This window comes from Arachis stenosperma, chromosome 1 (genome assembly GCF_014773155.1).
Source record: "Arachis stenosperma cultivar V10309 chromosome 1, arast.V10309.gnm1.PFL2, whole genome shotgun sequence".
NCBI lineage: Eukaryota > Viridiplantae > Streptophyta > Magnoliopsida > Fabales > Fabaceae > Arachis > Arachis stenosperma.
The window spans coordinates 121,161,335-121,177,410 of NC_080377.1; the positions used below are offsets into that span (position 1 = coordinate 121,161,335).

Genomic DNA, 16,076 nt, shown 5'->3' on the forward strand with positions numbered 1-16,076 from the left:
GGTAACACTGGCAAAGAATGCGAAAAAGCCTTATTCTCCGCATGTTGAGGGCTCTAAATTTGATTTAACACTGAAAGAGGTGACGCCTGGATCAACTCCCGTCTCTTCAATCTTTGGAAGCAGCAGTTCCCGTCGCTATACCTGAGTTTTTGCTCTGCATTCAGCATAATCGATCCAAAACCCTTCTCTCAAACTGCATCCCCCAAACCCTCTCTCTATTCACGAAGTTATTCATATCACAGTCGTCCTCCTCATTCTTACATTCATTCAATACAAGAGAGAGATATATATGAGCCCAGTTCCCCTTCAGCTTAAGAGGTGGATCATCTCAGAAGTTGGCTTCTTGAGGACCTGTTTGCTGAAGAAATATGAGTTCTTCCGACTGGTGAGGTATCTGAGGTGGCAGCTTTTTTCCCTCGGATCTCACTGCTCTGCCATAGCATAATGTCCAGCAATTATTGTATTTTATTATAGATCGAAATAGTTTACGCTGTACATATATACATATATATAATCATAGCTCTGATAGTAATAGGAGATACTGATAGCTTATTGAGAAACAAAATTATTTCTTGCTGCATAGAATTAATCATTCATAGCAAATACATAAAAGCTTATTACGCCAAAATAAAATATGATAGCCAAGTATACAATCATACATGCTGCAATTAGATTAGCGAGGGGGAAACTACTGGCAAATAAAATTTGTTTATCAATGATCCTGATAATCTTTGTGTGTTTGGAAAATGAATTCGTCCGACTGTGTTCGATGATACAAATTGACTACGTGCGGGATATTTATCTGTTTTCTCTTGTGATAGCAAAAGATGCACTAAACTATTTTGGGTGGGAGAAGAAGAAACTTCTCTACATACTCAGGATATTAAAGTTTTATTATGAATAAAATCTATCTACAGCAACCGTCTATGAAAATTAAATTCTATTACAAAATAGAAGTAAATACTAAATCGATACGAAATATTTTGGTGTTGACAAAATGATATTTGATTTTTGTTATTGACAAAATAATTCATGAAAGATTTTAAAATTTGACAAAATCACCCAATCATAAAAGGACGACGTCATATGGAAAATTCGTCGAAAGAGAGCTCTGATGATGGTAGAGAGTTTCCGGTGACATTCTTTTTCATGTTTGTTGCTTCTTCTTCTTCAACAAGTTGCTGCGTCTCCTTCCGCCATAGCAGCTGAAGAAGACCATCATGGCACGTTGCTGCACTTCGCCGCGTTCTTCGTGTTCGATGCTTCTTTTTCAACACACCGTTGTGTCCCCTATTGCCAGACTGCCATGGCATGCTGCTGCGTCCCCTTCCGTCATGGCAGTACCTCATCACGTTCTCGTGTTTGCCACTTCTTCTTCAACATGGTGCGTCTCTTCTGTCCTCTGCCATGGTAGCACCTCGTCACTGTGTCCCCTTCCACTATAGTAAAGAAGTTTAGGAGCTATTTTGTCAATAGTAAAAGTCAGATACCATATTGTCAGCGTCAGAATCTTTCGGTACTAATTTAATATTTGCCTCTACAAAGTATATACACCGTTAAAATTACAAATTATTAACAAACCATTTTTTGGTTATCTTTGCTGGTTACCTCTTAAATACGATGTTAACAGTGTTATTCCTTCTTAACTGTGGATTGAATCACTGCGGATTTTTAATTTTTTTTTTTAGTTATTTGATAACAAAATATCCATAACTCTACAAATAATCATGGGAAAAGAAGAAAAATACTAAAGTGTTAATTGATTGTGAAAAGTGAATATGCTAAAATGAATTTTAGGGTTATAACCCAGAATCATATCAATTAGACAATAAAGTTAGACGTTCAAGTTTTTTTAAACTAAGTACTCAACCAAGTCACAATGCGTTTTTTTAGACGTATGTATATATAGGCATTGTCGCTTCTTCTTCTTCCTACTTCTCCTCTTTCTCCTCTTTCAATATTGTCGTCACATCTTCTTTTTTGTTCTTCAACGTCATCTTCTTTTTTCTCTTGTTTGATTTATTCCCCTCCTTCTTTTTTCTTCTTATCCTCCTCCATTATCATTATCGTCGTCGCCTTCATTTTCTTTTTCTATATGTTCAGAAAATTAGAGCACATAAATTTTGATTCTAAAGCAAAATATTTTAATGCACAACACAAAAATATTTAAATGGTCATATGTCTAAAATATTGACACACAACTAACAAAATATATACAAGATAAAAATTTTGGTACACAACACAAAATTTTAAAAGACTAAATATCCAAAATATTGATACCTAGCCAACAATATACATACAATACAAATTGTACAACACAAAAATAAATTTATCGAAAAAGTTGTATTTGTTAAAAATTTAAACCAATCGAAAAAGTTTAAAATATTTTAATACAACAGGTTTATAGAAAAGATTAACAATTATCTAATTTTTTTATTAAAAAAGATTTTTCTTACTCTATTAATAAAATAAATAATTAAAATATAAACATAGAAAAAAGGATAGTATTGGTGAATTTACCGATTTAGGAGGATAAAAAGGAGAAGGCTTATAAATACAAAAACACCACCACCAACCACTTGTGCAAGTCGATCGTGTAGGAATATACAAAATGTTTATGTTAATCTTCTCAGATCAGATATTGCAGGTTTGATTTTTGTTTTTTCATGTAATCAAACATTAATTAGTTCCCATACTCATACCGGTCTCAACTGTCACTCAGACCAAAAATAGTGTGGGGAAAAACTCTCCCTATCCACCAAATAATTATTACCTACCTAATTGCGTTGTGTTTTGTTACCGACAACGACCGCGCACCGCACATCCCTTGCCGGCGTTGGCTTAGATTCCGACCAAATCATGGTACTACTTTAGCTTAGTTTTAGTCTTTTAGATATCATTACTATATTCAAGTACATGCTACAGAAAATAATGAGAAATAAATAAGGGCTTTTGAAATATTGCAAGTGATGTTTTTCACCTTCACTCTCATATCTCACACTCACCTTCTCTGACGCAACTTCGCAGCTTCAACTCAATTCAATGGTGAGTCACCACTGAGTTTCTGGGTGAATTCTTCTTCAACTTCAAATCTTTTATTCTTCCTTCCTTTCGATTCTGCTTATGCTCCTTCTCTCTCTCTCTCTCTCTCTCGTCCAAGATGCGATTTTTCTTCTTTCCTTTTTCTTTCTGGTGCCGAAAAGATAGTCTTGATCTTTGAAATGTGTAGATTTGTGGTTGACATACTATAACCGTATTGCGGGTTTTGCGCTTTTACTAACTTTACTAAGAAAAAATCGGATATTCAATTATTCATGCCCCAAAAAAGTTAATTTGAATTGGGTCTGTACTTTGCTTTATAGTTCGTACAAAAGCAAGCAATGAGCAGAATGAAGAGCAATACAGATATTAGTGCAATTTAGGAGATAGGAACTCAAATATTGGTAGCCTTTACTTTACTTCCATTTAACATTTTGCAACATGAATATGTATGTGTAGGTTAACTTACATGTAGCCCTACATTGGACAAAAAGAAACTGAAGTGTCAAACTGGGTCAATTAAGATTCAAAACATTCAATAATCTGAATTCTGTCCACTGTTGCCTAGGAAATTAGTTACTATTAGTGTAAGTTGTGTTTATATTTTAGAATTTAGAATACATTTTCAGCATTTGAATAGGTTTATTTATAACTATTTATATGCCTCTTTCTATTAGTTTAAGCTTTTCTGACAAGTGGTTTTATGACATGATATAAAGTTTATATGACCAAAAGCTCAGGAATTCAATCCTTGTTGACCCCCTAGAAGAAAATTTCAACATAAGGCAAACGAAAAGAGAAGGAAAGTCTAGAGTTCAGGGAGAGTGGCTTCATGACACTCTCATGTGCATAAGCTCATGTACCATGCCTTATTATGGTATTTGAGTCTTTGAGATGAGGTGTGAATATTGAAATTGTTGACATTACATCTTTTCCATTACTGTCATGCAAAGGGCATGTAATGAGGGCTAGTCAGAGTTCAGCCTGATCACTGGTTTTTTGCTATGCATGTGACTTGAACTCTGTAAATTAGTTGGTGTGACTCTTTTAATAATCTTGTAGTCAAAGTTATTTGATTTATGTGACTACAGAAACGGCTACGTTTAATTCAAGGTTTGCTGAAAATGAAGAAGTGGTATGGAGGCTTGTTGATCATGACTCTAGTTATGATGTTGGTTTTCCTGTACGGGTATAAAGGATTTCAGCCACAGAAACAGTCAGCAAAACAATCAGCATATAATTTCTTTCATAACCAACAATTAGTAGATGATTATGTTAACGGTGGTAGCAGTGCTCCTCCTGTTAACTCATCTAAGGTGGAACAGAAAAGAGTACCGCTGGTACCAAGAGAAAGGCCACATTTGATTCATGTTGACGGGCTTGATGATCTGTATGGCATGAAAAATTTAACTGAAAGAGAGATGAATACTGTGATTGTATGGTCTTACTTGCATTCCTTACTTTCGAGGTCAGATGCGCTGCCTGAAACTGCTCAAGGAGTTAAAGAAGCTTCTGTAACATGGAAAAAACTGCTATCCATGGTTGAAGAAGACAAAGTTTCTAGGATTAATAATACAGAAAGCCCAGAAAATCAAAACTGCCCATTCTCTGTAACCACATTTGGTAAGACAATATCGGGCAGTGGAATCACTCTCGAGCTCCCTTGCGGTTTGGTTGAAGATTCTTCTATTACAATTATTGGCATCCCTAATGGGAATAGCAGCTTTCAAATTGTCCTTATTGGACAAGAGCTTGAAGAGAAGCCAAATCCTCCAATCATCTTATATTACAACATAAGAGTTCCTCAAGATAACATGACTGAGGAACCATATATAGTTCAAAATACATGGACTAGTAATTTTGGGTGGGGAAAAGAGGAAAGGTGTCCTGCTCGCGGTTCTGCTAACCAGAAAGGTACATTTCGTAAGATGTTTGTTTGTTATCAAGAAGTTTTCACCATTAAATAATAATTCATTATAAACCTTTAATTGTTAAATAATTATGTTCACCTTGGAAATATAGTAAATAAGAAGCATTTTTAACTACTTGGACAGTATAATGTTCATAGATGACTTTTCCATCCATCAATAGGCTACAGCTCCAGTTGCAATTCTTACACACGAAGTTTGTAACACTCCAATCATATAAAACCAGTGTCTTTTTAATTTCCTTTGCTATTATGCAATGTCTTAAGTTTGAGGCTTGCAGAAAATTCTAAATCATCTAACTGTATCTTGTAGTTGATGGATTTGCTCTCTGCAATGTACAAGTCGGAAGTAACAACGAAGACAATGTAAATGTGGGTCAACCTACTAGTGATGTAACTGCTAATGTTTCCTCAGAAAGTGCACATAGAACTGGTAATTTCCCCTTTGCTGAGGGGAATCCTTTCACTGCCACATTGTGGGTTGGTTCAGAGGGATTTCATATGACTGTTAATGGAAGGCATGAAACTTCTTTTGCATACAGGGAGGTAAGGTATGGGAGGAGTGATGCTACTGAAAAAACATTTTCCTTTTTAAGAGAAGAATTATTATTCCAACCTTAGACTTTTTGTGATGCAGAAGCTTGAACCATGGCTAGTCAACAATGTTAAAGTAGCAGGCAGCCTAAATCTCTTATCTGTCCTGGCAAAAGGCTTACCCGTTATGGAAGATAGCAATTTAGTTGATGTTGATAAATTGAAGGCTCCTTCCATCACCAGGAAAAAGCTTGTTTTGTTGATTGGAGTGTTCTCTACTGGAAATAACTTTGAGCGCCGAATGGCGCTGAGGAGGTCTTGGATGCAATATGAGGCTGTACGTTCTGGAGAAGTTGCTGTCCGATTTTTCATTGGGCTTGTAAGTGATGCATTTATTTAACACTTGCCAAAGTAAATCTATACATTTTGATAAAAATCTCCTAGGTAACATTCATTATCTATCTGAATGCAGCACAAAAACAATAGAGTTAACTTTGAGTTGTGGAGTGAATCTCAAGCATATGGGGATATTCAATTAATGCCATTTGTTGATTATTATAGTTTGATTACTTTGAAGACAATTGCAATTTGCATTATGGGGGTAAGTAGAGCTACTTGATATATCCATCTTGCTCTATCTTCTTTTGGTCTTTACTTTTTATAAGCTACTTGATATATGTTTTTGGTATTAAACATGCAGACTAAAGTCATGCCATCTAAATACATCATGAAAACAGATGATGATGCTTTTGTTAGGATAGATGAAGTGCTTTCTAGCCTCAAAGGAAAGCCATCGAATGGTCTTTTGTTCGGCCTCATCTCTTCTAAATCGTCACCTGAGAGGGATAAAGAAAGCAAATGGTACATCAGTGAGAAGGTATTGACCTCTGCATGTTGCTACTAATAAATTACATTAGCAGTTTCCCCTCCAAGTTTTTTTTGGTTTATTTATCTATTTGTTTTTGTTACTATTATTTCAGGAATGGCCATATGATACATACCCACCATGGGCTCATGGTCCTGGCTATGTAATCTCCCGAGACATAGCGAAATTCATTGTCAATGGCCACCAGGAAAGAAAACTCCAGGTTAGAAGTTCTGTTTACCATGATGGAATGGAACCTTAAAAGCTTATATGCTCATTGAGTTACTGTAGGATCTTTCGTTCTTTTGCATAGTAAAAGGATATGCTTCTTAAGGTTTTTTTTTTTTCCATGGACGTGTTAAATGGTTGCCATCTTCTTAAATTAAAGGATTAAGTAAAAACTTAAGCATGCATCACCAAGGACTTACTTCTCTAAAATCAAATGGAGCTTAAAATTGATTTAAACTCTAAACTAGATTCAGGTTGTTAGCATTCATGATAGTAGCTCAAAAATAAAAATGAGATTCAGATTTCAGATGTTATTGTTTCTGTGAATGTACTATGAAAAATGTCTATTTATAGGCCAATAATACAATCTGATCCTAATGATGAAATTAACCTAATATCAAACTAAATAAATATAAAATTAATAGGAGATATACCTAAATTCTATATAAATTTATAATATCCTAAATATATTCTAGCATAGGTGAATTTGTGAAAATTGTCATCATTGTATTGTTTTAAGTTGTGTACTTGTGTTCAAGAGGTTATTCTTCTATTACATCACTCAATATATCCTTATCAAATACAAAAAAAAAAAATTGTATAGTTTCTTCTTTCAAACACTTTATTTAATGTAAGAGTGTCTTCATTTAACTAACTGCCCAAAGTTTTTTTTATATATGTTTATTCTTAGCTCTTTAAATTAGAAGATGTTGCCATGGGAATATGGATTGAACAATTCAAGAATGGTGGCAAAGAAGTTCATTATGAAAATGATGAGAGGTTTTACAATGTTGGATGTGAATCAAATTATGTACTTGCCCATTATCAAAGCCCACGGTTGGTGCTGTGCCTTTGGGATAAACTGCAAAAAGAACATCAACCAAGATGCTGTGAGTAGAATATAGTACATAGTTACCAATCTTTCTTTTGGTTACTCATGAATCTGAGGTTTGAGCTTATTTAAATTTTTAAAATGTATGTTTGTTAGTGTTACCTTTAATCATATTAGATGTATTTTGTATCTTATAATTCATTGATTTATTCATTGGAAACACTCATTTTTTCCTAAAAGGGAAGTAGATTTTTGCCTTAAAATCAATTTTCTTTTGATGTGTTGTGGCATTCTTGTATTGGATATTGTTGGATATTTATATCACAAGTGTATCCATTAAAGGGCAAGAAAAAGATAGTGTTTATCAAATCAATGATTTTAACTAAAATTTTCATATTTTAATTACGTGTATGAGTAAACTTTTTTGTATATGGAATGCTTTAAACTTGTGTTCATGATAGAACTTTCCAAAACAGATGTGATACATAGGATTAGAAACAAGATTAATACAACCGATTAGGGTATGAAAATAAAATTGTTCATCCAATTTAATTTAAATTAAAAATTGATCAAAATAATATTAATTTAAATTAGATCATATTTTAACTTTTTTCAAATCGATCAAATTCAAAATTAATAGTTTGAATCGAATTAAATTAAATTTAAAAATAAAATCAAACTAATTCAGTCTAAATTATAACAAATTATATATTTTATATCGAATATTTATTTTTTAAGTCGATTTAAATCGCATCACAAATAGTCTAATACCTCTACAAACATCAAAATTAATAGTGGTGCTTTTATTTTCCTTATTCAAACCTCATGAATGGCTTCCATTTCCATTTTAGTATTCAAAGTATTTTAAATTATAAAGCTATACCACACTGATTGATTACTATCCTGTGGGACAAAAATCCAAACCAAAAGTAAATAGACTACTTATGTTTTCACTAGTGCATATCTTATTTAAGTATTGGTAACAATTATTCAAACATTATTGAAAGCTGCTAAAATTGATTTTTGGCTTCAAATTATTGGTAACCATCTCTTAATTAAAATAGTTGGTAGTCATAGCATTTAGAAAATTTGGAATTTTCTTTTAATAAGGTCTCTTTACGCAACCTGGTTTTGAATAAAAGTGCCACGCGTACCACCAAAGGAAAGGTACTTTGATGAATAAAGCTATAGCGTTTAACCATAATAAGATTAATATTGAAATTGAAACAGAAGTATATGAATTGAATTGCATTGAATTGAACCCAATGCTCCCTCCACTTTTATAGTGCAGGAATATTGGGAAGCAATTTCTTTTTCTGTTCACCTTTCTTGGGCATCTTATCCGTTATTGTTACATGTTAGTTTCATTTATTTGGATAACATAATAATTAAGATAAGTTCCAACATATTTATCATTTAAAAAAAAGATATTTAAGTCTTTAAAAATTTGAAAATATATTTATATTTTGATATTTTTAAAATTTGGATATATCGATCCTTTATATTTATTTAGGTGTGTCAAACTCAACGAAAAAATTAAACGTGACGTGTATTGTACTGATCTGGTTGATACAAATGCACATATAAAAAATTTTTTAAAATTAAACAAATTAAACTCAAAGATTGATATATTCAAATTTTAAAAAAGTAAAAAACTTAAATATATTTTTAAATTCTCAAAAACTTAAATATTTGTAGACTAAAAAATCAAAGATCGATTTATCATTTAACTTTTATTGTGTGGATTACATCATTATTTCTTTAGGCATGGGCAAATGGCTAATTATTGATATTATTTTACTTAATTTAATTTCAATTATGAAAAATAATTGAATTTACCTATACTGCTATACATACGAGATAGATAGACACTGTAAAACGTGTTTAAGGTTAAAAAGATATGTTTATATTATATTATTGTGTTTCTTTCAAGAATGCATCCATGACCATGATATATTAATATTGGCCATTGCTTAGTTATATATTTATTTAATATTACGTGAATGATATGGTATCCAACACAAGTACGCAGTGGAATTCCAACGCTAATGTACAACCATAGCTTTTTTATCTTATAGGGAAAATATTCTATATCATAAAAACCATTCAAGTTATTTAATTAGCCGTATTTGAGAAATTTCCTTAAATTTATTAAAAGGTATTTCCATCTTTAAGTTCAATACGCTAGGAATATCCCTTCAATAATTTTTGGATTTATATCACATTAAAGGGTAATAATAATGTTATTTTTATTTTTAATAATTTTTTTATATTATATTTTTAGATGAATTATAATAAAAAAAGAAATGATATTATTAAATAAAAATAATGGAAAAACATAAAAAGAACATGATAGCCAAATTATTAAAACATTTTATTTAATATTCAATGCTACAATTATGTTTGTTCCTATGAATTTGTGGTCTAGTTATTTATTTATAATTTATTAAGTAATTTAGATTGATAGAAAAAAGGTTGCTTCACTGATGAGTCATGAGTTAAATGATATCCATTTTTTTCTATCAACAATTATATAAATATTCAAATGATTTAAGTGAACCAACTCTCATACATTATTTATAAATTTTATAGGCTTAGAAAGGTAATAATTCATGCTAATAAGAATCACTTATACGCAACATCCACAAAAGCTACCAAAGACACGAAATGCTAGGAGCTTAGCCGCAAAGTTAAACATAAAAAAAAAAGCACTTACTGATTCATTAATCTGTGGGTTAATTAACTTAACTTTGTTCAGAAGCATATGCAGGGATATTCTCGTAATTTCCGTTTTAAAAAAATAAAGAAATAGACTACTGAATCGAATCTACTTGGCCCATGAGAAGAAGCGTGGCGAATCTACGTACCGTTCCTCGTTTGACAAATCTACCCTTCACTCGAACCCCGAAATCCCATAAAAAGTAGATTTTCGGGGTTATCCGTAGGGGTATAACGGAAATTTCATCTTGCGCCCACTGACTTGTATATAAACCGCGTCGTAGTTAAGCTCCCTGGAAGTACTTACGCAGAATTCGTTGCAATTTGCAAAGCAAGGAAAAATAAGAGAGAGAGAGAGAGAGAAAGTTAGAGAGAGAAACAAACCCTAATTTTGTTACTGTTGCTGTTGTTGTTCTTCTTCTTCTGCAAAGGAATCCCAATTCAGACCCAATTTGAAGGCTTTAGGATTCAATTGGGGAAATTTGAGAACCCTAAATTCGTTCCCGAAGACGGCGTTTGAAGATGATTGTGAGCCAGAACATGGTAGCGGAAGCGGAGATTATCTGTAAGCAGAGTATTCCGATGCTGGACATGAAGTATCATCTGTGCGTGACGCAAGAACAAAACGTTAAGATTGAGGTCTCGCCAACCTCTCCTGTCCCCATATTTGGTCAAGTACGCTTTTTTTTTTTTGTTCCCTTCTCAATTCCATTCTACACATACTTATCCCTTTAAATCCCTCAGAATAAAAATTAGGTTTTTTTGTTTCAATTGGGATACGTGCTTTGGTTAAGGAATCTGGTGTTTCCTTTTATTTGTTGCGCCTCTTAATTTTCTGGGATGTTTGTTTGGTTGATTATTCTGTATTAAGTATTCTGGAGTTAGCTGTGAATTTGCGTTAGTTAATAGTTAATTATCAAATCTGAAATCGGTATTATGAATATGATGATGTTTCTATCTTATTTCAATTGGTGGATGTGGTGAAGACGAAGATCTTATGCTTCGACTAGTTCAGTGTTTTGCAGAGATTTGTGAACCCGAATTTTGGAATATAGTGTTTTACTAAATACTAATCGAGCCCCAAAATAAAAAGGCTGAAAATTTTAATCACTTTTTGCTGGTAGGCTCTATGAGCTTTAGTGATCAGGCTTATGTTCTGTTTGTTTCACCGTTTTTGTGTTGATGTGCTAACTGAGTATTGTATTTGTGTTAGGGTGCATGCTCTGAGGTTCAAGATTCCATTTTGGAGACTCCTGTGATTGAGTTTGTTCCAAATGTGCGTTCTGGTAGCTTTGCAGAGATTGGACCACGCATATCTATGGATGATGAACACATTCGGATAGATGATCTAGCTGGCCACCTTGGATTTGTGTTCAAGTGTCCAATGCCGAGTGCATTTTATGCAGTTTTTGATGGGCATGGAGGGCCTGAAGCAGCTGCTTTTGTTAAGAGGAATGCTATGAGGTTATTTTTTGAAGATGCTCATATGCTGCAATCATATGACACCGATTCACTTTTTCTGAAGAAATTGGAAGACACTCATCGGAGAGCTTTTATACGGGCAGACCTTGCCTTGGCTGATGAACAGAGTGTTAGTAGTTCATGTGGGACTACAGCATTGACTGCCCTTATACTTGGAAATCATTTGCTGGTTGCCAATGCTGGAGACTGTCGAGCAGTTCTTTGCAGGAGAGGTACGGCTGTAGAGATGTCTCAAGATCATAGGCCAAGTTATTTGCCGGAAAGGAGGAGAGTGGAGGAATTGGGCGCCTTCATTGATGATGGATATCTTAATGGCTATCTTTCGGTAACTCGTGCCCTGGGTGATTGGGACTTCAAGTTTCCACTTGGTATTGCATCCCCTCTTATAGCAGAGCCAGATGTTCAACTGGTTACTTTGACGGAAGAGGATGAGTTCTTAATCATTGGGTGTGACGGGATCTGGGATGTTATGTCCAGCCAAGTTGCCGTTAGCCTTGTTCGTCGCGGATTAAGAAGGCATGACGACCCACAGCAAAGTGCCCGGGAACTGGTGAAGGAAGCATTGCGCCTAAATACATCAGACAATCTCACTGTGATTGTCATATGCTTGTCCCCTGTCCAAAGCATTGTTGAGTCATGTTCTTCGCCCTGGAGAAGAAGATTCAAGGCTTGTAACCTGTCTGAAGAGACCCGAAATAGATTGAAAAGCTTGTCAGAGTAAAAAGTGGGATTGTAAATTGCAATTCTAATGATTCAGAAATGTTCCTTTCATTTGAAGATTAATCTGTTCTTTAGGCTTTCAGAGTTAAAAAAGAAAAAAGAAAAAAATGAAAAAGGCAACCAGCAGTTTTGTAGGGATAGAAAGGGATATTTGGTGGAGTTAGGGGGGAGACCTATTTAATTGGGAGTTCTGATTTTCCAGTTTATGTTGGTACATGAAGAGACAAGTGTAACTAATTTTGGCGGAGTAGGAAGGGTCCCTCGTCATCGTTGTTTTGATTTTTTAGCCCCTTGCATTGTTAATGCTTTTTGGTGTAAATAAGATATGAACTAGACTTATCATCATTCAGCAATGCTTTGCTCTTTGTAGTTTTGCATGAAAACCCCATTCTTACATTCTTACATTATTATCTAGCATATCACCTTGAATGGCGATTTATTTGACACGTTATAGTTTCGAATCTTGGTTGTGTTATTATTTGAACCTTTTATTGCTGTATGTATGTATGTTTGCTGGTGGGGCTAACCTAGCATGGAGGAAATATCATCCTTTGGCACTCTATGATGATAATATGATTAACCAATCCCTCATCCCATCTTTTCTGAGGATATTTTCTTGGTCGTGTATAAAATATAATCAAAAGGATCACGTGTTGTGATTCATATGTTGTCCGTTTGTATTGCAAGGAAGGTGTGGGTAGCACTGCATAACCTTTGCTAAGGTAAGGTAAGGTGTATAAGGCCGTTATTTCCTTATTATCCATTTATTATAGTAGCCCCTCTCTACACTTCTAAATCAAAATGAATGGTTTAGCTTTATTAACAACACAACCAAATTTTCACTTACCTAATTATCTTACCTTAGTAATATTAACTTTGTAATTCGCCTGCTACAACTTTTAATTCTCATTTTATTCCTTTTATTATAATATATATAAGAGTGGCGTATTGTAATTTGTGAGTCCAAGCTTTGCCTTTAAAAAAGCACAGCCACCAAACAGAATATTTCAAAGGAAACATTATCATCATCATCAACGGTCCAAGATAGCTGCCACCAAATAATACATAATAAATAATCAGAAAACCCCGAAAATGAAGGGCCGAGATCGAATCAAACACTAATTTCTTTTGTTCTGTGTTTCACTGTTTTGTGCGTTGTGTTAGGTTAATAGGTTCAGAAAAAAGAGGAGAGAAAGTGCGGTGAGTCGAAAGAGAGAAGAGAAGAAAAATGGCTATGGCGAACTTGGCGAGGAGAAAGGGTTACCTGCTTGCGACGAAGAGCGTGTCATCGGAGACGCTTAGATACTCTCTCTCGCTCTCTTCGTTCATTAGGTCGAGAGGATTCGCCTCTGGATCTGACGAAAACGACGTCGTCGTCATCGGAGGTGGCCCCGGCGGCTACGTCGCTGCCATCAAGGCGGCTCAGCTCGGTCTCAAAACCACTTGCATCGAGAAGCGCGGCGCCCTCGGTGGCACCTGCCTCAACGTTGGATGCATCCCTTCCAAGGTCCTTCCTTTCCATTTCGATTCCTCTTCTTCCTTCCCAATCAATGAACTTTCGATTGCTCCCCCAATTCTATTATAATTTTCATTGCTTTCTCGGAATTGATTGCAACTGTGCTCATTAGTCACATTCTGTTTTACTTCTGCTCTGCTTTAGATTTGTATGTTGCGTTATTTTTACACCTGCTTGTGTGAATGAGTTAATTTGATTCATTAAGATCATAGTTAAGGTATAAGCATTCATAGGAACTGGATTATCAACGTTACAAAATCAGTTTCGTAAATAGCTTAAGGCGAACTAGAAAGGTTGTAATACTTTTGTTGAGGTTTTAATTTGCTTCCATGTGTAGTTCAAGAATACTTGTGGTATAATTTCTAACCAATCTACTCGTTTATGGTTCCTTCATATCTTGGTGTAGGCGCTCTTGCATTCTTCCCACATGTACCATGAGGCCCAACATGCATTTGCCAACCATGGGATCAAGTTCTCCTCTGTTGAGGTTGATTTGGCAGCCATGATGGCTCAAAAAGATAAAGCTGTTTCTAATCTTACCCGGGGTATTGAAGGTTTGTTCAAGAAAAACAAGGTGAGCTATGTCAAAGGATATGGTAAATTTGTTTCGCCCTCTGAAGTATCAGTGGAAACCCTCGATGGTGGGAATACTGTCGTGAAGGGCAAGCATATCATAATTGCCACCGGTTCAGACGTGAAATCTTTGCCTGGTGTTACGATTGATGAAAAGAAAATTGTATCATCTACAGGAGCTCTTGCTTTAACTGAAATCCCCAAGAAACTTGTGGTCATTGGGGCTGGCTATATTGGCCTAGAGATGGGATCGGTATGGGGCCGAATTGGATCCGAGGTGACTGTTGTGGAGTTTGCACCGGATATTGTTCCATCCATGGATGGGGAAGTTCGCAAGCAGTTTCAACGTTCTCTTGAGAAGCAAGGCATGAAGTTCATGCTGAAGACTAAGGTGGTTGGAGTTGATACTTCTGGGGATGGCGTGAAGCTGACCCTTGAACCAGCTGCCGGTGGTGAACAGACCACGCTTGAAGCAGATGTTGTTCTTGTATCTGCTGGCAGGACTCCATTCACTGCTGGACTTGCGTTAGACAAGATAGGAGTGGAAACAGACAAGATAGGGCGTATTTTGGTAAACGAAAGATTTGCCACAAATGTTTCAGGTGTGTATGCAATTGGAGATGTAATTCCAGGCCCCATGTTGGCACACAAGGCAGAAGAAGATGGAGTTGCTTGTGTTGAGTACATAGCTGGTAAGGTTGGCCATGTGGACTATGACAAGGTCCCCGGTGTTGTCTATACAAACCCGGAGGTCGCATCTGTTGGGAAGACAGAGGAACAGGTAAAGGAACTCGGTGTTGAGTACCGTGTTGGGAAGTTCCCTTTCATGGCTAACAGCAGGGCTAAGGCAATCGACAATGCTGAAGGATTAGTAAAAATATTGGCCGAAAAGGAGACAGACAAGATATTGGGAGTGCATATTATGGCACCCAATGCAGGAGAGCTCATCCACGAAGCAGCAATAGCATTACAGTATGATGCATCGAGTGAGGACATCGCACGTGTTTGCCATGCACATCCAACAATGAGTGAGGCTGTGAAAGAAGCCGCCATGGCCACCTATGACAAGCCAATTCACATTTGAAAAGCCAGTAGCTTCAAAATTCATGTTTTCATTTTTTTTTTCCCAAGAATTTTACAATGACTTGGAGATGATACCGTCTTGTTTGTTAAAATCAGATTCAGGTGTTCAAAATACGAATTAGCTCTCTTTACTTCCGTGCATAATAAGAGGAATGGTTGTGCTGTTTTATCCTTGAGTAATACATCTATACTCTTCTGCTTGGAGCAGTAATGTAATTTCTATTTTTAATTCAACGACAATCTCACTGACCTTTTTTTCTTTATAAGATATTTTCATCTACCCGTCCGTTTCTTCCGATTTGCTTCTGTTGTCGGTGAGTCCAGACTCTCAGAAGAGTGCATAAAATGTCTCTTCATAAAAGTGGCCGAAAATTGAACCATTGAACAACTAAATTCCATGGTGGTTTTATTTATCAAAGGAATTCAAACAAGCAGAGGTAAAAACTGGCAAAATTTTGTATGGGTTTCGGTTATTTCGTTGCTATGAAGAGATGACCAATAGAGAAACCAACCATCAAGAACTAGCTGTATGAAGTTAGCATTAAACTCTTACAGGATT

General features: G+C 35.3%; 4 protein-coding genes across 9 annotated transcripts in view; all 4 read left to right on the forward strand.

Moving 5' to 3' along the window:
• LOC130969197 (uncharacterized) overlaps positions 1-857 on the forward strand; it is a 45,451-nt gene extending 44,594 nt beyond the window's left edge. Inside the window, exon 63 of the mRNA XM_057894833.1 lies at positions 2-857. Within this exon, the coding sequence (XP_057750816.1) occupies positions 2-145 (144 nt within the window). The 3' untranslated portion in view covers positions 146-857. The remainder of the gene's footprint in view (position 1) is intronic.
• A 1,739-nt stretch (positions 858-2,596) lies between these two features.
• LOC130941507 (hydroxyproline O-galactosyltransferase GALT3) lies at positions 2,597-7,664 on the forward strand. 6 transcript variants are annotated; one of them, XM_057870078.1, is made up of 9 exons: positions 2,601-3,045; positions 3,759-3,938; positions 4,131-4,953; positions 5,280-5,512; positions 5,604-5,879; positions 5,973-6,101; positions 6,201-6,377; positions 6,481-6,588; positions 7,285-7,664. In XM_057870078.1, the coding sequence occupies exons 3-9, from the start codon at positions 4,164-4,166 to the stop codon at positions 7,489-7,491; spliced, it is 1,920 nt and encodes a 639-aa protein (XP_057726061.1). In that variant the 5' UTR covers positions 2,601-3,045; positions 3,759-3,938; positions 4,131-4,163; the 3' UTR covers positions 7,492-7,664. The 6 variants fall into 6 exon arrangements, with proteins under 6 accessions (XP_057726027.1, XP_057726061.1, XP_057726035.1 ...); XM_057870052.1 differs by lacking the exon at positions 3,759-3,938 and having other exon boundaries at positions 2,601-2,862; positions 3,028-3,045; XM_057870086.1 differs by having other exon boundaries at positions 2,601-2,862.
• A 2,787-nt stretch (positions 7,665-10,451) lies between these two features.
• Positions 10,452-12,829, forward strand: LOC130969274 (probable protein phosphatase 2C 2). The gene is made up of 2 exons (XM_057894935.1): positions 10,452-10,818; positions 11,357-12,829. Exons 1-2 carry the CDS (start codon positions 10,666-10,668, stop codon positions 12,344-12,346), a joined length of 1,143 nt encoding a protein of 380 aa, XP_057750918.1. The 5' UTR covers positions 10,452-10,665; the 3' UTR covers positions 12,347-12,829.
• Positions 12,830-13,333: 504 nt separating this feature from the next.
• On the forward strand, positions 13,334-15,751 carry LOC130969265 (dihydrolipoyl dehydrogenase, mitochondrial). Its single transcript, XM_057894924.1, has 2 exons — positions 13,334-13,852; positions 14,268-15,751. Exons 1-2 carry the CDS (start codon positions 13,574-13,576, stop codon positions 15,516-15,518), a joined length of 1,530 nt encoding a protein of 509 aa, XP_057750907.1. The 5' UTR covers positions 13,334-13,573; the 3' UTR covers positions 15,519-15,751.
• The last annotated feature ends 325 nt before the right edge of the window (positions 15,752-16,076 follow it).